At 40.3% G+C, this 21,617-nt stretch overlaps 1 protein-coding gene across 1 annotated transcript in view; it reads left to right on the top strand.

Moving 5' to 3' along the window:
• commd10 (COMM domain containing 10) overlaps window positions 1–19,767 on the top strand; it is a 30,769-nt gene extending 11,002 nt beyond the window's left edge. The window contains exons 6-7 of the mRNA XM_017721848.2: window positions 18,860–18,919; window positions 19,038–19,767. Of these exons, the coding sequence (XP_017577337.1) occupies window positions 18,860–18,919; window positions 19,038–19,076 (99 nt within the window). The 3' untranslated portion in view covers window positions 19,077–19,767. The remainder of the gene's footprint in view (window positions 1–18,859; window positions 18,920–19,037) is intronic.
• Window positions 19,768–21,617: the final 1,850 nt, after the last annotated feature.

Raw genomic sequence — 21,617 nt, 5'->3', positions numbered from 1 at the left:
TGATCGGGTTCTTCACATAGGGTTAAGGGGGAGCGAAAGGGAATTTTAATGCACAGCTACTCACTCTCATTCCTCACTCCTTGATGGTGGCTTATACCTGTCTGTCAAAATGTGCAATTCCCGTTTTCTGCATTGCATTGGCATCTGGGATGTTATAGAAACACTTTTATGTATTTCTGTGAGGGAGTGTGTGTGTGTGTGTGTGTGTGTGTGTGTGTGTGTGTGTGTTTTGGGTTTGGCTTTCAAATGCCATTGTCCCACATGTTTGTTCTCAGGCTTTCATGAAGTTGCCCCAGAGATCGCCACTAAAATGTTAATTTTGCTTAGATGTTTGCCAGGACCATGCAAAGGGCGCCACAGTTCCCGTTAGTGTCTGCTCTCGTTTATTCCCTCAATATTTTGCCGTTTTATCCTGGTCTGTCCGCTCCCTCAGACCCATCGTATTTCTGCCAGGCATTTTTTCCTGTAGTCAACATTGCTTACAAGCTGGAAAACAGAGCGAGTGAGGCGTCCTTTATATGCTCTATGGTGCCTGCCGTCTCTTTACCGCTAGATGAGTCAGTGTGTGTATAAATAGATGCCATGAATGGCATTCAATGCATATGAGGGTGTTATCTTATGCCTTCTTGCTTTCACTTGTTCTCTACCGATGCTGGTAGCAGATGCGGCAATCTCATTACTGTTTGGATGAGAAGCTTATGCTCATCATCTACTGCTACTGTTTTCAGTTCAGTGGCTTATGACAAGAAATTACGGATGGATTTTTAATCTCGCTGGACTTTTATGGTTCCATCTCCAAGCAACTCTGACTGAGCGTTTGCAGATGTGGATTTTTCAATGAGTCACTCAGGGCACCAGCATTTTTTGCCCCGAAAAAACTTTCTGCCGTTGCTACCTGCATAAGGCGAAGTTACCTAATCAGGCAGTAGACGGATGGCTGATTGCACAGAGCCTCTCATGCACAATGAGTTTGATCTACCTAATTTCAGTGAGCTCTGTCCCCCGGGGTTTGCTTCACAATAAGCTGTAAATCAAGCGAAACAAGAAAAATCTGGCAGGCTAATCATCTGATGCCACGAAGATGTAAATTATAGTAGATTAATATACATTTTTATGTTTATTGTTTAGAGCGCAGCATGTTTCACTGTGACTCTGAATAATAAGTTCAATGTTGACATTTTTGATTTATTGCTTGAGAAACAAAAACTAAGCTCCTAACACTGACATTTTCAACTGCTACCATTTGCATATTATTAAACTTTGTGAGTAGTAATCATGGATACGAAGCCTAAATTGCCTAATGCTTTGATGCCCGTTAACTGGATCTGGAGTGCTTCACCAACATGTTTCATCTTAGTCTTTGTGTAAAGAGATTTTCATTGGAGAAGCTCTAAGGTCATGTCATTTTAGACAAAGACATCTTTCTTTTGATCCCGGTTTTGAAAGCAATGCATCTCACATCTTCTAATTAATTGCATTGTCGCTGGAAAATGTCAGTACATAAATTAGTTTGGTTGGGTTAGTTCAGGTTAAGTGTCGCATTTGTTTAGTGGCATTGTGCTTTATTTTTTTTGACAGCCAGTGACAACAAATGGTGCGAAATATGAATGCGTATGTTCTTGATTTAATGTGGGTTAATTATGCGTTTATTTTAAAATCAAGTGCATGTGTTTGTTTTTCCTTTGTGGCTCTCTTATAAAGTACAGCAGTCTTTACCCCTTAGAAATATACAGGCTGTTTTTTGTTGCTCTGCCCTTAAGACTGATATATGCAAATAAGCTTTGTTCTGATTGGCTGCATTGCATTGTGCCTATGAAAAAAGCAGTCTAGGCTGAAACATTCCTCATAACCTTAACATTATGGCATTATTGAGCTAAACTGTTATAGGTTGCAAAGGTAGATATATGAAAAATAGTGTTGTCACAAAACTGAATTCAATATGGGCTGACTTTTGCAGTTTGGTTGGCATAAATAGACTCTCCTTTATTTCAAAATGGTGAGGGAAAATTCAGTTTTCCATGATTTAAAAAACACAAGTAGGATGGCACTGCCATTCAGCAGTTTCACTTAAAAAGCCATGGTTAAAAAAATCAGCTGATATTTTAAAATTGCGAAATGCAGTTGTCTACTTATAGTCATCTCTGGTCATAAAATAACCATCAATAACTGCTTGATCTGTAAGATTTGGTCACCAGTTTTCAAATATGGGGCATTCTGAATATTTGTTTGGTTATAAGCTTATTTTCAAAGCTTTACAGCTTTCTGAGATATTATAATTTTTAAAAAATATAAACATTCTTACACACTGTCTAAAGCCACCAGAATATTAGCATTGTTTTACACATTTTGCAATTTTATACATTATACATTTCTAAATCGATTTATATATATATAATGTATGTATGTATGTATGTATTGAAAACACTGATTTCAAACTTTTTGAACAGTGACTTTAAACTTTTGAACGGTGGCGTTCTTGGTCATTTTTCCTGTTCTGAGATGCTAAAGCACTTTGTCAGATATTTTGTAGTGGCTTGTTCTTTGGTTTTGAAGCTAGTGAGTTTTGACGTATTACCAGCATTTGTGTAATTTCTTATCGGGTTTTGATAAGCGGCTGTTGATGATGCATTTAAATGTGGAAACTCTGACTTTTATCTTTATAACTCACTCTAACTATAAGCCACCTGTAAGTGACGAAAAGGGTGTGATTTTTCCTTTAAGCAGGTTTTGAAGTGGTAGCTAAACCCTATCGAGCAAATCTCTAGCAAGCAAAATGGATGTCACCGTCATTATAAGCCTGGAATCGTTTTTTCGTTGAGTCTTTACTGTATGTCAGAAGTTCCATGCTTTCTCTGTGACTTTTTCCCAAGACAAGAACCCCCCCCCCCTTCACACCCCTGCTGCGACCAAAAGCAGGTTTGTGATGGATGGGAGAGGGCACACCTGTGCACTTAAATGGGCTGACATGAAGGTCATAGAGTTGAATTTCAAAAGGGAGAAGCACAAGGCTGTCTGTTGCAGGGCTCTTTTGCGTGTGTGATCAAACCCCGAGCTCAGGCCTTTGTTTGGTGCAGGAAGATGAATTATAGATAGAGAATGCAGCATCAGTATGTCATTCCCCTGTAAGGCTCACCACATAAGATGCTAACAAATGGAACAGAGGGCTGCCACGGTTGCGTGGGACGCCTTGTGATGATGATGCTGCGAGCATGCCACAGGATGCTTTTTCAAAACCTGCTCTTTGTTGTTTCGCTTTAGAAAAACTATCAAATCAAAACTGAAGCAGGTCACGGAGAAATAACTGCAAAACGCTCAGCTACTGTAAAGTTCACAGCATTTTGAATGCAAGCTCAGTGTAAGCTATAGATGCACATCATGGATGTGCATAACCCAAATCTTTGATGTGTCCTAGGGATGTCATGATGCACATTACTGCTGTTCTTTTTTTAATGCATGGTTTTGGGAGACGATTTGAATGAATTGAGATGAATTGAATAAAGTTCAGTTTCATGCTGTAAAATGCATTGTAATGAGTGGTTTCTATAGATTTGTTTATCACAATTCATAACATTCCTAAAATCTCCACTGTCTGGCTCTCGGTACTGGGGAAAAAAACTGGTTTAGTTAGCCAAGCTGTTTGATTGATTGTAGACTTTCTCAGTCAAATACGGTAATGATGGACAAAGAGTGGTAGACTGAAGTGACAGTGTGCCAACATTTGCTTTACATAAGGATCAGATAGCCGTGCCAATACCTCAGATATGCGAACTCATTTGCGAAGACGCACCCGCATGTGTCAGTTATCAGAGTGAGGAGAAAATGCAAAGCTAAAGTAAACCGGCTTCTTATTTGAATTTTTGCTTTCTAGCTTAAATGCAGTTACATGATACTGCTGCTCCATTTAAGGTGGGATGGATTTTTTTTTTTTTTTTTTTTTTTTTTTTTTTTTTTTTTTTTTAATAAAAAGTCAGAAGCCGACTTTTAGTATTGTTGAGAACCTGAGTCTCGGTAGCAATTTCTTCCGGACAGCATTCAGAGGTGTTGATAGCTACCGATTTGAATGGCTAGTTGGTTGTAGAGTCCGCCTCGGGTTGTGGGTTCCACAGTTTGCTGGGAGAGATTGAGCCACCTTAGAAAAGGTAAGAGCTGTACTTTTATATACAAACACAAGATCACATTGTAAATGAACTTGTAATGCTTATTTAATTTAATATTGAAATGTATCATTCTAGTTTACACTTCTGATTCTTTTTATGCAGACTACTTTTGTTTGTGTTCTCTTGTTTGTTTATGCCTTTCAAAAAACTGACTTGTGTTAATTAACCCTTCAACGGGCACTTTTGTCTTTTAGAGACAAACTGCGGAAATTAAAAACAAAACATCAACATTTTTAGTAGTTATGTTAGCGTTCTTCTCTAATTCTGTATAGAAAATGTATCACATTGTGAATACAATATGTATTATATTGAGAAATTTGTGTATCGTTGCACCCCTAATATGCCCCTATATAAAGGCTGATAAACACTTTAGAACAGGCATCACTTGTTATAGTAATAGGTTATTATATTTTTATATTATATACTCCACATATTATATTATATTATATTTTATATGTATTATATTGTTTTACTGGGTTCACAAAAAACAATGTTGATGCTTTTTTCCTTCCAGAATTTGGGCATCCTTATGAGCTGTGATGGGGGATATCCAGTCATTCTTCACAGAAAGGACGTCCCAAACAGCAGAGCCCTTTTTTCATCCTTATTTTTGAGGTGCTGCTCTGTTTGGCACGTTCTCTCTTCTTTCACTCCTGGCACACTATTTGGGGCTCATCCTCTCTGCTGTATGAATGTATCTTTTTCTTGGCCCTTAGTAAACTTGCCCTTGGCTTCCCTCCATCATAATGAAAGCTATATAATGGTATTGATGCTTACCTTAGCACTGTGAGGCTAAAAGCATTAAGTGGTCATTTTCTTCGCTGCACCATGCCATGTCAGTGAAAAACGTCACACAATGGAATGACCTAGTAAGTGTTTTACTTATAGTGTCGTGTCATTGTTGGCTGTAGGTTTCCTATCTGTCCCTATAGAAAAGGCAGCCGCTTCAAACAAATACCCCATGCCCACGCTTTTAAAAATAAAGATGTCACAAAGAAAACCTCTGTGGACAGTTCTTTTAAAGAACTAATTTTGTGAATGAGATGTACAAGATGTGAAGAACCTTTTTAAAAGTTTAAGGAACATCCACATAATGTAAAGGTTCTACACCAGTGAAAGGTTTTCTCAAAACCACATGTCCAAGCAAAGGACTGTTGGGGAACCTTCACTTTTTAGCGTGCATGCCAAGTCTGCTGATCCACCTCATGCTTGAGAGATCAGAGATTATCGTCTGAGCATGGCTGAAGTAAACGAGAGCAGATATCCTTGTAGCACCGGGGTGGCATCAAAGTCTGGTCAGATTTCCCATGCATTCTTCAGGGCTCATGGTGAGATTGCAGACAAAGCCCAAGACTTATCTCCTCGCATAAGCAAATCAGAATAGAAGCCGGGATCAGAGGCCAGATCTGTGCAGGTGTTCCTTAAAGGTTCAAGCTACATAAGGCCTTGACACCACTGATAAAAAGGACAATGAAATGGAGGCTTGTCAGATTTGTTGCGTTCATGCACTGTGAAATGGGAACACATCACAGGGAAGTTCATGAATTTGCCGTGTTTTGTATACGTTTTGTTGATTTTTCTAAGTGAAAATAACTCGTAGTCGTAGGGGGAACACGTTAGAATAGGGGATTTTTCTTGAAAATTTAATGCAAAAATTTTTCTAAATTTAACATATTGGATAAAATGTGCCATTACTTTTGCACAGGCCATATTTTATGTTTTTATTAATTTTCCAATGTGTTAAATTCAGCCAATAAACAGTAAGTGTGCATTAAAATGTGCAGAAGTCTATTCTCTGTAGAGGAGGTTAACTTAAAATTTTCTTTCAGACTTTCTGCTCAGACTTTTGCATACGACTGTGTATAACACAAGTAGTGACTGGATGTTGGCCCATTAGCCTGAATTCTCAATGCATTTTGATATCGGTTTTAAAAAAAGAAAAATGTGCTTGGTTGGTCTGTTGTGGGTGTGTTTGTGGGCTGAGATCAATGTGAGCTGGAAACTCATTCAAACATGAAAGCTTGTAAGCGAAATCTGCTGGCAGTTGCTTTTCTTTTTATTAAACGCGGCAAGAAATACGTGCGAGACCATTCACTGTCCTACTACGTCTTTAGAGGTGGATTATACAGCTCTGAATGTGAGATGACAGCAGTGATCATTTTCTCCTCCATTTTCTTCACTCTGTCGAACTTTTTCAACGGACAAAGGAGCATAATTTTCACAAGCCGTCGTGTGTTGGTGCCTGTTGTCAGTCAGGGCATGTTTTCTACTGAAATCGTTGTCAGTGCGTGTTTTTGACAAATACAGAAAGTTCCTTGTGATTGCAGCCTCAAGCCATTAATGTTTGGTGGTCTTTTCCAACTTCGTTGCAAACCAAAGAAAAACAAAATATCGTGACTCATGTCATCTACGTTATATTTTTGTCCTACCTTTAGCATAGGACCCTTGTGATTTTTCTGGTTGTCTCCTCGTTTTGGCTCCGTTTTCTGCAGTTACAGGAGAGATGGTGTTCTGGGATCACTTGTAGGTCAAACGTGTTCCAAACGCACAGCCTGTGAATCAGAAATAGAAGCCATCATTAATGAAACATCTGACTTAAAACGCTCCTCATGAAGAGCATATGGATTTCTCAAACTGTCATGTGCTTCACTTTTCTATGCAGCTTTGCTTAACAGAGGCAGCATTTACTCTACATAGACGAGGCATATTAGTGTGTGACAGGGGAGCTGATTTAGCCTGGCCTTCTGCTTTTCTTTTTATCTGCATCTCCAGGCAAATATGCTGTCCTCATCAAGATGCCTGGCTGAGCTCTTTTCAATAATTTAACTGGATTTTTTAATGTTTAATTGCAGCTGTTTACCTGTTTGAGGGTCCAGAGGCCCCTAGGTTATATAATTCGCACCACCAGAAGAAGTTAGTTTAAACCAGTTTGTGAAGTGAGCTGAACTGTAAACTTGAGCTGAACACAGTTATGTAGCTGAATAATTGAGCTAAAAAAAAAAAAAGTGGCCAAGAACTTGGTACAGTCAAACCTAGACTCATTTTTCAGCATTCATTCTCAAATCCTTTTATTCTACCATTCTACCACTGAAACTAGTCTTTTTTTCCTTAGTGTTATTATAAGAAATTATTCAGGTATCTGCCATGTGTATGAATTCTGACCCATTCATTCACTCGCTTTTCTTAGTCTAGTAATGTTTTCAATTTTTACGTCCTAAGCTACAGTCGGGTGACAAAGGAAAAAATCTGAATGAATGAGCGGATCAGTTTAATGAGGGCAGATCATTCCAGATAGGTATACTGCATGATAAAACAATTAACACCCTGCCATTACTATGATCTGTGGCAAGTATGAAAATGCTGAGCAGGCCCGGTTATTTTCAATTAGGCATCAAGATGGCACAAAAATGTCTTTTACAGGGTTTATTGTGGCACAGATGGATCAAGTGGCTGGTGTTTTAATAGGCACAGTGGCTAAAGGGACTCCTGCATTTAGGCCTATGGGAAAGTCAGCAGTCATTTGGGTTAGAAATTGTGGTCAAACGTGCATGTAAAGAAAAACAGAGGAGGGTCCCTGCAAATAAGGTGACGGAGAAGGTCAGTGCAGGATGTGATCAGACTGTCAGCAAGAACAAGAATGCCCACATCTCTACTCTACAGAGAGGGATATTCTAGTAGTGTTGCAGTGCATAAACCCCTCATTACAAAGACGAGTCCACATTTTAAGAGGTCATTGGTGTAAAAGCTCCAGGCACTGCTCTAGAGAAATGTGTTCGGAAAAAAGTTTCAGATGAGTAATACTTCATCATATTCTCCACAAGTGAGCGAGTGCATGTGTGGCACACACCATAAAGATGGTGCAGGCAGAAGTGCTTGACCCTTACAGTGAGAGCATCCAGTAGCTGCATTTCACTGTGGGTGACATTTTGTTGGTGTGGTTTTGGTCATTTTCTGCCCTTACAGAGAAGAGTCACTGCAAATTAGCACAATTATTCAGACTGGTCGCTTTTATCCCATGATGAAACATTTTGGTCCTGATGGGAGTGGTCTCTTCCTAGACAGCAGTGCCTCCATCCACAGGGCATGAGGGCTCACTGAGGGGTTTGAGGAGTTTTAAAATGATGAAAATCATGTGTCCTGGCTTAGGCAGTCACCAGACCTCAACCCAGTTAAACACCTATAGGAGACTTTGGACTGATGTTTTACATTTACATTTACGGCATTTGGCTGACGCTCTTATCCAGAGCGACTTAAAAGGACTCTTACAAGGAGTCTTGCCCAAGGACTCTTATTGGTATAGTGTGGGGTGCTTACCCAGGTGGGGGATTGAACCCTAGTCTACAGCGTAGAAGGCAGAGGTGTTACCCACTACACTAACCAACCTATGTGTTGGACCGCATTCTCCACCAGCATCATCAAAACACCAACTGAAAGAATATCTTCTGGAAGAATGGTGCTCTATTCCTCCAGTACAATTCCAGAGACTTGTAGAAACTGCATTAAAACTAGTGGCCCGACATCTTATTTAGACGGTTTATGTTGGATTGTCACCTGCATATGACTATCAATTTTGATGTATAAAGAATATCTTTGAGTAGGAGTGGTTTTTTTTTTTTTTTTTTATTTATAATTTTTAAAGAAGTTGAGGTACATTGTAAATAAACATGGCACAGTACTACAACAGTTTCATATTTGCTTCAGCTTCTAATGCGTAACATTTCTTCTATAAATATTTAATTTCCTTATTCTATTCCACAAGCATTATGTGTTTCCTTTGTGCAGACTTTACATGCCTAAAGCAAGGAGTACTTTTATTATTCTTGGGACTGGTGTTAAGGAAGCATGCATTATAGTATTTTAGTGGTTTATGACTATGTCTCAGACGGTAACCTTAAGCAGGAGGTTGCAGTATCCCACATCCTCAGGGTGATTAGAAGTTATGTCGGCATGGAAGTTGGGGTTACACTATGTCAGCTGCCCCAGCTGCCTCTTCCACCTCGACTCTGCTCGGTTCCAATTTGACTGTGGCTTTGCAAATGAAAACCTGCAGTAGGAATATATTTCCATTTTGATTTATATATTCCATGAGTAAGGCTGGTTACCTGTGAAGGTACTGCACATTGTTATTGATCCACAGTTATTATTTTTGGTTTAGTATTTCAGTCGTTTGTGATAGATTAATAATGCTATGATGTGAAGATAAAGTTGTTTTTATAATGCTATTCGATTTGTTTGTTTATTATTTCACTGGAAATATCCGATGTTAAATAAGGCCATTAGCCCCAGTTCTGAATGGCAGCATACCATAGTGTAGGTAGTATATCATGACGCTTGCTCACACTGCCTTCCCTAAAGCCAATTTAAATGTTTTTCTCACTGTGGAGTTATGTCTTTGTTGGGCTAGATATTAATGTGGGCAGTATGCATACGTCAGCTCCATTGTTATGGTGCTGGAATGAGCTGTGCAGATATTTGACGGGGTTTGTCAACTCTGGATAGCAGTGAACCTGTGCATTCATGATAAGACTCCATGCTCCAAGCTCTCAAACCCTAAAAAAAAGCTACTGGTATGGGGCAAAATGAAAAGATAAGATTCACTGGGTTTAAAAAAAAAAACGCTCCTAGTAATTACCCAGCAAGGAAGTCCTCTAACTGTTACGAGAAAAACCTCCACAATCCCTTTAGTCACAGTTTTCTGTGGAAAACTTGAGGCATCTTCTTGCCCACATTTTTGAGTGTTTACTTTGCCTTAAGCTTTGGTTTGATGTTAAGCCTCCGTTTTGAGATGGAGATGCTCTTCTGCAAATGTTAAATAAATATGCCTGAAACAATAAAAAACAAAAGCGAGCCACGTTGACAGTGGCTTTAGTAGTTTTGGCTGTAGCAAGGCTTTGGACTATCAGCAGACTCTATAATTCATGGCAGACTGATGTGTTCAGTCACTCGGTGGCTGGTTTTAATGCACCTGACTTCAGACATGTTTACTGAAAGTGTGTCATGCGACAGTCCGTGCTAAATTATTTATGTCCGGCTTCAATCGGCATTGAAATATACTTATAGAACTCAAAGCGTACGGTGCCCTACTTTCAAAGAAACATATTTGGATGCCATCCATAACTACAACGTTTTAATGCTCTCTGTAATTTTCTAATAAACATGCAGCAGAGTATCGCTTGGCATGAATCGTTTGGTAGATCTGTTCACCGATCACGTCTGGTATGTCCAATATGCTCAAACCTCGCAGCGGTGGCTGGTATTAAAATGACCCTTTTGCTGCAGGGTCTCAGGATGGGGGCCAGAATTGGCTGTAAAGAGCCACTCTCACAGTATGTGTCAAAAGCTCCTTTCGATATCTGATGTAAACAAGATTCTGCATTTTTTCCCTCTGGAGTTTGCTAAGGTTTTTCAGCCCTGTAGAGCTATCCACTTGTAACTCTCTCCTAATTAGGACAAGGATTCTTCCCCCTTTCCTGTGTGCAGCAGCAGGTCTTGGCATAATATCCAGGTCAAAACTGAGAGAGAAGAGGATGAGTCCAGACCCTTATTAATGCAAAACGTTAACCAAGCATGAGAGATCAGAACATCTAGACGTTCAGAAAATCGACATCTCTAGCTCTCTCCACCGCAGAAGACCTCACATTTCCACTGAAGACTTTTCTGATTCCGAATTAGATTCCATGAAGTGGCAAATAATTAGTTTTAGGCCCTCCTGTATGCTAATGACTCCCTAATCTGCTCAAGAACGCAGGGCTTAATGAGGGCGACTTATTTCCATACTCGCGCTCTCGCTAAGGATAAGTCGCATGGTGGGATGGGAGAAGCGAACGCCTTTGCACAGTTTGATGCTTCTCAAACCAGGCCTGTTGTCCTCTGAGGCCACAGTCGGAGAGTAAACAAACCGTAATGAATTTCCGTGAAGAACCTTCACTTGTGAAGTCTGTGGCCTCCAACCAGTGGATCAGGGAAATAAGACAGTGTTGATGAAAGAGAGCTCTGGGAATGACTACATCAAATATCTCCTAAGAATTAAAAATACTGTTAAAAAAAACAAAAAAGAAAAACAGGATAAGGGATTTATGGAAATACAGTGAAGCTGAACTTCAAAAACTGAAAAATGCTGAGTTATTCAGAAACATGTTTACAGGGCAAAGGGAAGCCTAACCTTCCAGTTAATTTAAATATTTCTCGTATTTTGTATACAGCTCTTTCAGCGCACATATTATTTCCAATAGCCAAGCCATATATTGGACTGAAAATGCTGAACTGGTTGTGGATAATAGGAAAAAGTTTTAAGCTTTTATCAAATGCTTCAATTTGAGCCTCATTTACGTCCATCCAGTACTTTTCTTTGCCACAGGGGGGATATGAGAGTGACGTTCTGTCCACAAATTAAACCCGTTGTGTCAGATGTGATTAGTCTGTATGTCTGTGTGAGTCTTTGGTGAGTAAATTGTGACAAGGCCTCCAGCAACCTCGCTGGTTTGAGAGTCGCCATGTCATCGTGAACATGGCGAGGCTCTGAACTGAAAATGGCAAGGCTCTGAACTCCCTTCAGGCCATGTTTAAAGGGCCACAACGCAGGGCGAGTGCAGGCCTTTCTTTCGTCTGTAAATGAAAAGCAGCCTGAGACTATTACTGCCTGGGTCAGCCTGGTTGTGATGTGGTAAAGCAGTGATTTGGCCTTATGAGCAAACTCTCGAAAATGAGTCCCAACCACTGTGGCTTATGGGGCGTGGGGAAAGGGTTCACTGAAGCTGTGAGCCATAGGAAGACATCAAGTTAAGCTAGATGAAGGCTTATGGCTTGAGTTTATGGTTTTCATTAAAGAAGAAAGTACTAAAAAAGACCATCACTCACTGTGTGCGCACCAGATCTATTCGAATAGAGCAACTGTGAAACTCTGTTAGCAAAATAATCAACTCACTAAAGGCTCCAGGGGCTGAATGAACTTATTGTTCATTTGAGACGTAGCATGGAAATGAATTCTACATTGGTAATTTTGTTATGAAGAAATCCCAGCCCCAGCAGACAAGTATAAATGAATACAGCCGTATTAATACAAGAATATTGAAGCGAACCTGTTTTAATACGCAAAAATGTGGCATTAACTGATAACTTACTCCATAACGGGGCTCAGAAATGGAATAAAAAAACCAAATCGATTTGTTGTGCTGTGCTCATTAAGTTGTCTGTTATGTTATCGTGACAACCAGTAAACAGGCCTGGTTATTTTTCTATTGCCTGCTTTAAGGTAATGAGATTTATCTTGAGAACATATTTATAATATGCTAAATTTACCTTGGTTTATCCATGGATTGCGTAGGGAAAGCGACCAAGGATGCTTAAGACGCTGCAATATAGCTATTGCATGTGAGACCTGCTTTTGATTCAAAGACATGTTTGAGTTTGGATGTAAGACATAATAACGATTCTTGTTCAGCTGTGCGCTACACAAAAATAAAGCTAATAATAGTAATAAAATTATTAATAAAATTATTAATAAAATTAGCCGTTCTGTTCCAGAACAGTTCAGGCCGGTTTTGTCTTTCGTTCCCGTTCTTTGTTTTTGTTACATTGTTTTTCATTTCATTTTGGTGCCCTGCTAAGTACTGAGCATTTGTTGTATTGATTGTTTGAGTAGGATCTCAGGAGTGAGGATTAAATATTAGAGAATCTAAAGCTTGGATGGAAGCAAATGCACAACGACAGCTTCATTTGTTTTGGTGAGCTCTACAAACAATAAACCCTCTTTCTTTTTTTTTTTTTTTTTTAATCAAATATACATTCAGAGAAATGAAATGCGTGGCCGGTGATATAGTTTCAGCCCATTTATTTATTACTGGTATTAGCATATGCTAAACCAGTGCTCAGCACTCCATTCAAGTTTCATACCATTCACTCCACCCCCATTGAGGGAGCCTCTATGCATATTATTTAGGCTTATTAGACAGAGTACAAGGAAGAGGCCTTTCTCGTTCCTTATTTTTCCATGCTAAGCTGGTTTGTGGAGAAGCAGTGGGGAAGGTGAGGCCTACCCACTGTCCTGCGACCAGGCCAGCGCTGAAAGAGCGCTCTGTATGGCCAAGCCTGTCATTCCGCGCCTTTTGAACACGGAGCTGTTGGGGGACAATCCCATCCTTTGTGCTGGGCCGTTATTGCACTCTGGCTGTGTACTGTACTGAAAGGCAGTGTGAAAACCGTGTGAAAATCCCCCCTGGCTCACATGTATTCAGGCAGCTTCAGGGGGACACCAAGACCTCAGTGGAACAATGAGGCATCTTTTTTCTGTTCCAGTTGCTCACAAACAAAAAAAAATGTCCAGACAAATGCCCCGAAGGCGTCGAACGCAGACGAATATGAAGTCCTGAGATGTGTTTTCTGTTGTCAGCGGTTGATGCATATTGTGTGGGTCAGGAGTCGGATGTGCACAGTGCTTGTTTTTGTTGGAGCAGTGCTCCAGATTTTTTATTTTTTATTTTTTTTGGTCCCCTCCTCCAAAGCCGCAGCCGAGGATGTGGTTTATTGTAATGATGGAACAACGAAGGGTCCACCCATGTCCTGGGTGACCTCATCTTTTATTAAACAAATGACAAGGTAAGCAGGTATGTCTCATTGCTCTCTCATTTGTATAAACTTCAGCAAATGCTGTTTTGCTTCTTGTATGCCTGTAGATAAACTTGGACCTGTCATTCACTGAATATTAGACTGGGATACAAACCGAAAAGGAAAGGAGGTAATCTAATTAAAACTGAGAAATCAGCAATGCCTTTAAACAAGGGGCCGTCTGATTTATGGCATAACAAAAGCCTGCAGAAGGGAAGGCCATAAGAGAATGCATTGCTCAAATTAAAATGCCCTGCTGTGGATCTTGTCTGTACTCTGTGCAGTTGTTTGTATTTCCTCCGCTTTTCCCAATTACAGTTGCCATTTTGTTTTCCGTCTTTGGCCGTGCGAGCGTCTGGCCCGGCATGTCGACATGCGCTCCTCTTCATTCTAATTGGATCATTCTATTTATCTGGAGACCGACTCCATCGTGGCTTTCGATAAATGCCAATCCGGCAGCGCCGCAGACGGATGCCTCTGTGATAGCAGGTCTGCGTTTAGGCTTCTCCTTTCTCCGAGTGCTGAAAACACATGAAAACACACATTCGCCTCCAGGGTGCTTCAGTAGCCGAGGTGTGAGAAACAGAGGGTGCTGGCACACCCGCCGCTACATCAACTATTGGATATTTTTGATATCACATCTGGGCTCTGTTTACTCTAAAGTGCTCCTATGGTGAGGGTAACAACTGAGCTTGATTTTCTGCAGCATGTGCTTTCCTTTAAATAAATGAGTTTTCAGTCGGTAGATTGAAAAAAAAGGAAGATACATTTATTTATTTATTTATTATACCGCATTTCCTGTGGTGGAATTGTGAATCGAATTGCTATGACGTAGTCTCTCTCTCCGAGCTGTTTTTGGAACCGGGTTGTGTATGGAATCAATAAGAAATAAACCATGTAGATACACCGCCACACCCCATCCCTGTTTATGCTCATAGTTGGATCAGCTTCACGTCGTATCCACACATGACTACTAGCACGTCTCCTGCTGCATCCTGCCAGCCTCCCACTGGCCGCTCTGCGACTGATCCCAATTCCTCAGAGGCTTCTCCATCTCTAAGCACCAACCTTTTGGCTCCAGGCCTTGGTTTTGTTTATGCTTTCTGGGGAGATGACCATTGTCCCCTTGCCCATCCACTGCCTTAGTTAGGCATGACATTCCTCTGCATTGTCTTTCCCAGACAATGAATAGCTGCACAATCTGTTTAATATCTTGTTTATCACTCCAGGTTTGGAGCTGGCGCTCAGGCTCTTTACATTGCAATACCATTTGTCCTTTGCTAGCGTAGCGTGCATGGGCAAACATTTGAGAGCTGTTCTTCTTCAACAGGATGTGGAACACATTTTACCATGTAGATAATAACAGCACTCTAAACCAAGGCAGTATGCTCATTAAATTTGTCCAGCTTGTTTCATTAGCAATTCATAGTGGCCAAAAAAACAGCACAGTTCAATTAAGATAGTCACACACTTTTTTTTTTTTTCCTAGTTTCATTTAGATAGGAGGGGCGGAAACCAGTTTCCTGCAAACATATTATTAATTTTGTAAATGCCGAGCCATGCATAATGGAAAATTGCTATTACTCGTAGTTATTTGCAGGTTCCTTTTTCTTGCACGATTTCCCAATTTTCACCATTATCCCAGAGAAACTCCCACTACTTTGAAATGACTGACACGGAAACAAAACTTTACAATGTATTCCTCAGAGCACCAGGGCAATTACACAAAGGGAGACTGACATTTTGTACAGAGGCAGACAGCGTAGTATGGCAGAAAAGGCTTTCCAAGAGCTCCGTGACCATGGCAACCGGTTAACCTAGGAACCTAATTCATAATTAAGGATGTTTTGGGGGGAGCTCGGCTTTGGTCAACATTTCACAGGGTCAATATATATCCTTCAGAATATAAGCAGGAATAGGTGGTTTAGTTGTACTGATTTTTATTTTATTTTACCCCCCCCCCTTTTCTTTTCTACTTTGTCAAGGATGTGTATCATTCAGTTTTGGTGTCGGTCTGTTTCTGCGTACATAAACCTTAATACAGAATAAAGAGTTGCTCTAATTAGATTTCAGAGGTGGTGATTCAGCCGCAGCCTATTTATAAAGACAATTATTTAATCCTTCTCATTGTGTTTTCTGGATCCTCAGATTACACCGACACAGCACATGTATCGCGTATCAGATGGACCGTTTTATTATCCATTGCCGGCCTCTCCTCCCATACTTAGTTTAGTCAGTTTTCAAATCTTAACATGCTTACTAATGCGGCACTCCTTAACCCTATTTGCGGATGTATTTCCATCTTAAGCTGTCACTGCATCTGGCAACTCTGCTCGCCATATGTTATATAATTTCTTGATAAAGAGCTTTCAGAATGCAAGATCTAAAAATACTCCAGATGAGGTTGCTCATGCCTAAGGGTCTCACCTAACGCTTTTGCAAAGCCATTTCTCAGTGTGTTGCCTTTTATGGGGGAAAGGTTGTGGAGACGGGACGACATGGGGATATTTTTGTTGTGGTTTTTTTTTTATTTATTTATTTTTTTTATTAACAAGACTTCATCTCAAAGATATTTTAGGCCTACTTTTTTGGAGATGCGCTGAATTTCACTGACAGGAAGCCAAAAAAACGTGGCCCGCAAAACCAAATGATTCATGAGAAGTGCCTTTTTATGTCAACTGTTCCTCACTTGCTCAGCCACGAGAAAATGTCAGACTCCACCATCTTCTGAATCACCATTAGTCATTAATGTTTCATTCAGAAATCATAAATAAACCTCCTCGATGGCAGCTCAAAAGCCTCATTTTTCATAGTATTGGCCCTGCTGTATATTTGAACACAGAATTGCCACGAAAGGGTGAAGATAAGAAGGTGCTTCGCTTTCAGGGGCTTATCTCCAGAGTTCTGAGGTTCACCTCAGCGTTTTGGGTGTGCAGGAAAGTACACCCATTAGTGTTAACCTAGATATGTCAAATGAAGATTGGCTGTGTTGTGTTGGAACACTGGGGTAGGTTTTAACCCCTGCTTTGCGACACACATTTGCTTTTATCCCTCGTGTGTGGAACGCACGTGACATGCACTAGAAAACGCAGCTCTGCTGGTTTTGCAGAACGAACCTCCAACCTTATATAGGAGAATGTTATTGCGACACACTTATGTCAGACTTGAAGATAAGCTTGTTATTGTCTTGGCATCCTGAGATATTTTGCCAGAGTGCAGATGCTTTTGTTTCTCTGAGATTTGGGATGCAGATTCCAGCCAGCAGCTTTTTTTTTTTTTTTTTTTTTTTCCCCAAGTCAGATTTTCGGTAGATGTCTGCACAAACACAAAACCGCTCTTCGTAGTTGAGGTAGTAATCTGGATTGGAACGATGAGGTCCCGAAAGGCTGTAATGCTGGAACAATTTTAGTGCACCTGAAGTTTTTCACACTGTTTTGTTTTAGCCTATAGATATTGTGCTGCCTTTGTCCAAGATGAGTGTGTCCTACATATGCACCACATCTCTAGTGGCTCCTGCTAAAGATAACGTTTCCCCTTTTACTCTTAATTATGGATGATAATGTCGCGTCTAATTAATGTCCTTGCCATTAATGTGGGCTGACACTTTCCTCCCCCTAGGAGACTTCAGCCCCACAGCTCATGCCACTTCTGTTCCGGTTTGCAAAGAGATGCTCCGATGCTAACTGCTATTACAGATGTGATAATTTCATCATTTGCATTATGAACATTAGGGCTGCATGACATAAATGGAAAATGTGATGTTTGATATCACGATAATAAGTGCTAAATTATTATTAAAATACTGGATGCTCTGTAACTACAGAATCTTTTTTGTTTTGAAGCAAACTGAGAAAAACAAATCACTAATGTGACAAAAAATGAAGTACTAGTAGCAACTTGCATCAGAATTGCAAGCACATTCTTGGGTACTATAAGGGTGCCCCCTTGTGGAGAATTTGTAACCTGCGAAATGTGAGCAAGTTCTGTAAGGTTTCATAAGCTGCCTCAATCTAAAAATACACACAGAGTGTGTGGGGCTGTGTGGGGTTGGGATAGTGTAGTGGTTAACACCTCAGCCTTCTACACTGTAGACTGGGGTTCAATCCCCACCTGGGTAAACACCCTACACTACACCAATAAGAGTCCTTGGGCAAGACTCCTAACACCACCTTCGCCTACTTGTGTAAAATGATCTGGATAAGAGCGTCAGCCAAAGGCCGTAAATGTAAATGTAAAATAAATGTGTGTGTGTGTGTGTGTGTGCGTTATTTATATATACATATATATAATTTTTTATAAATGAGGTTTTCTTCCAACAACAGTGATATTTAATTATGTATATTATTATATATTAAATTCCTTTAAAAGCTGCTTTTAGATTTGTTGTGACAGGAACCATTACTACTTCATACAATTGACCATAAAGTCTATGCATTTCACACCCTGAGAGTGAGAAGAGTTAATAAGCATTAATGCATTTTTATAGGGTAGCAGATCCAGATAGGATAGGATGGTTTTAGTGCTGCCCATGTGCTTCTTTTGTAACTGCTCATGAAGCCGAGTGGTTAAGTTACTGAGTCTCCACGTTTCGTCAGTCTAATTGTAAGTTTAGCGCCACACATGAGGCTATTTGATCCGTTCTGTCATCGCAGCCTATGGTACTGTGTTTATTAGAAGAACTCCTAACGCAGTGACAATAAAAATATGACTTATTGTGCAGCCCCAATGACGATACTGTTTGAAAATGGCGTGGCAGAAGTTTTCTAATAAAATATTTTGCAGGTATTCTCATATTCAGTGTAGGGATTCTTTAGTGTACAATGTGCTGCATTTTGTAATCATTGCTTTTGTCATTTGCTTTGCAATGACATGAACTTTTGTTGCTTTGGTTTTATTTTGCCGCTTTGATTTTTTTGTCTGCGTATATAATTCACTGATAAAAGGAGGTCAACATATATGCTTTTGTCTTTTTGATGGAAACTGACTTTATTTGGACAGATGTGTACTAATAATTCATGAGTGGCTTTTATATGGAGAGCTGACAGGGGCCGGCTGTGGTTCTCATTGCTGTTTTCTTTTTCTTTTTTTCTGTCCTCTAGCATCTGCAGCATGTTTTTGTGGAATTCAGCCACCAGGAACTGCTGGAGTTTTACAACAAGGTCAGACTAGATTCATTTAGTTTTCCACATGACTGCTTAGCTAACACTGTCAGACATGATACCCATCTTCAAACTGTCAAACATTCTTTTTTCTCTCTTTTTTCCTCCCCGTTTGCAGCTAGAGATGATTCAAGCACAGTTGGATTCCCTTACTTGATGCTCGAGCCAACCTTCATGAGCAAGTCTGCTGTATATAGCCCACATTTTCATTGTAATGGGGTTTTCAAATCTGATCCAGAATAACAGGTGCTCCCCATTTAATTTCACTTTTGTTAATTATCACTTTGTATGATAACAGTCTGCGTCTAAATTGCCACATCTTAGAAATGTGTAATTCTCTTTTGTATGAATGAAGTGCTCTGCTTCATATTTGAGTCAAAGTACGGTCCTTGCCTCAAGCTGTCCGTCTTAGTGGATCTCAAAACGTTGCACTGGTCAGATTCTTTTACTTTGTCCTTACTCCAATAACAAGGCGCAGCAATGTTAATAATAAGTGGTTGCTTGCCTTAAGCTCCCAATCGTCACATGCAGCTAGAGGTTTCATCACTTAAAACGTGTGAGAGTGTGAAGTCACACTCTTGATCAGTTACTAAGTGTACGTCTGCGTTAAACAGCTTTACGGGTTTAACTTACGAAATCCTGACATAAACGGTATGGCATTCGGTTCAACATGTGCTAATTGGGAGTTCTTGTAACTAAAGTGTGTTAAAGCCCTTTGTGTCGCTCATCAGACACTATTTTAAACAGTGAAGGATCTTCTTTGAACGGCGCCATGTCATTTTATAGTTTACTGTTTGTGCTGCACTCACTGAACTGAACTTTCATTAAATTGATGATGGAAGTGCTAAGACTGGTAATGAATGTGTCCAAGCCCCACAAGTTTAACTGCGGATCATTGTCACCAAGAGGTCTTGGTTCAAATCACAATTTATCTAATCCCTGTCTTCCTTTTAGCTGAAGCAGGAAGCGTTTAAAGTGCAAATTGGTCTTTGTTTTTCTTTTTAAAAGTAGTCTTTGAGTTTGTTTGCACAGTTAGCAACTCGTCTTTTTGACTTTAGGCAATTTACAAGTGCAGGCATTTTACAGGAGGATAATGTGTTAAAGGACTCAGGTTATGGGCAAACAGAATTTTCCTCACTTTTTCAAAACAAACAGTTAGTCCGTTTCTGGAAACTTCGTTTTTTAATTTTTTTCCCTTTTCTTTGCATTCACTGTTCACAAGAACCAACACATCTACATCGATCCTCCCATTCAGCCTACAGCAGTTCAGCTCTGCCTGTTCATGATGAAGTTATTGGTTAGTGTAGTGGGTAACACCTCTGCCTTCTACACTGTAGACTGGGGTTCAATCCCCACCAGGGCAAGCACCCTACACTATACCAATAAGAGTCCTTGGGCAAGACTCCTAACACCACCTTGGCCTACCTGTATAAAATGACCAAATTGTAAGTCGCTCTGGATAAGAGCGTCAGCCAAATGCCATAAATGTAAATGTAAGTTACAAACAGTGTGTCAGCCCAGGCTGATTTTTGAATACGGCACAATACAAGAGCCAATCAATGAGCTCAATTTTAGAGGTATCAGCCTTAAAGGCACAGTAACAAAATCAGCCTGTTTCATTCTAAATGACAGAGGTTGGAATGAAATTGAAATGAATTATGACTCCTTTTTATTACATAAAACCACAAAAATGTTCTAAGTTGACTTCAGAGAAATGTACTTTCAGATCAGTTGGTTCAAATTTTCCCCACATTTTCTAATTCGCATCTTACTTTCTTGTGGATTTACAGTCAAGCCAGACTCCTACATTCCATTTCAGGGAGACTTACAGCTTTAATGGGCTTTGGCTTGCTTCAGACCGTCTGCAGTAACTGCACGCTATTATTCGGTGAGCATTTGTTGCAGTCTGGCCTGACGTTTGAGTAATCTCCATCAGTCACACCTCTCAGCCGCTGATATTTTCACCCGTGTACGAGTCAGATCCATCGTGGGCATAAGACCTGTAATGCTAGAACTTAGTAGGGTAGAACATAGAGATGCCAAAAACAGAAATCCACATGTACAGGTTCTTCAAACAGCTAGTTAAGCAGAGTAATGAAGTTCATGTACCCCGTTACTTTCCAACGTGGCTGATAGGATGATGGCATATGCTGTAAAATGGATGACTTGGTCCCTCATTTAAGATTAGCTTATGCAACGTGTTCCCTGCTGCACACTGAGTCCTTTCACGAAATATTCCCTTCCCTGCATGAAATCTCTAAAATAGCCAGGTGCCTTTTGAGGAGATTGAGCAACGTCCATTCATGTGCTCCGCGAGAGCTGCCATTGTACCCAATTTACGTTTTACTTCACGATGCAAAAAAAGCACCAAGCCGGTGCCTGAGGGAAAAGTGTGTCCCACAGCATGGCGAACAGATGGCGACTCAGAGCCTTGCAATGGTGAAACCGGTTGGTGCTGAATGACTCCAGCAGAGAAGGAGCAAAACACAGAACAGAGAGTTCTATAATGGAGAGCGAGTTTGGAGGCCTTCTGGACCGTAAACACTGACATGAGGGCTCAGTTCTAAGAGGCGTTTAAGCACAGGCTCTGGCCTGCAGGTAGCCCAACTAAAGTAGATTAACCTGCAGAGGACTTGGAGTGGTTCCTGAGGAGCTGGATGGAGAGTAGTTAGAGTTCTGCCTCAGTAAGTAGAAAATG

This window comes from Pygocentrus nattereri, chromosome 28, assembly GCF_015220715.1.
Source record: "Pygocentrus nattereri isolate fPygNat1 chromosome 28, fPygNat1.pri, whole genome shotgun sequence".
NCBI lineage: Eukaryota > Metazoa > Chordata > Actinopteri > Characiformes > Serrasalmidae > Pygocentrus > Pygocentrus nattereri.
Note: the sequence above shows the minus strand (reverse complement) of the source record. Positions and strands in the feature narration are given on the sequence as shown.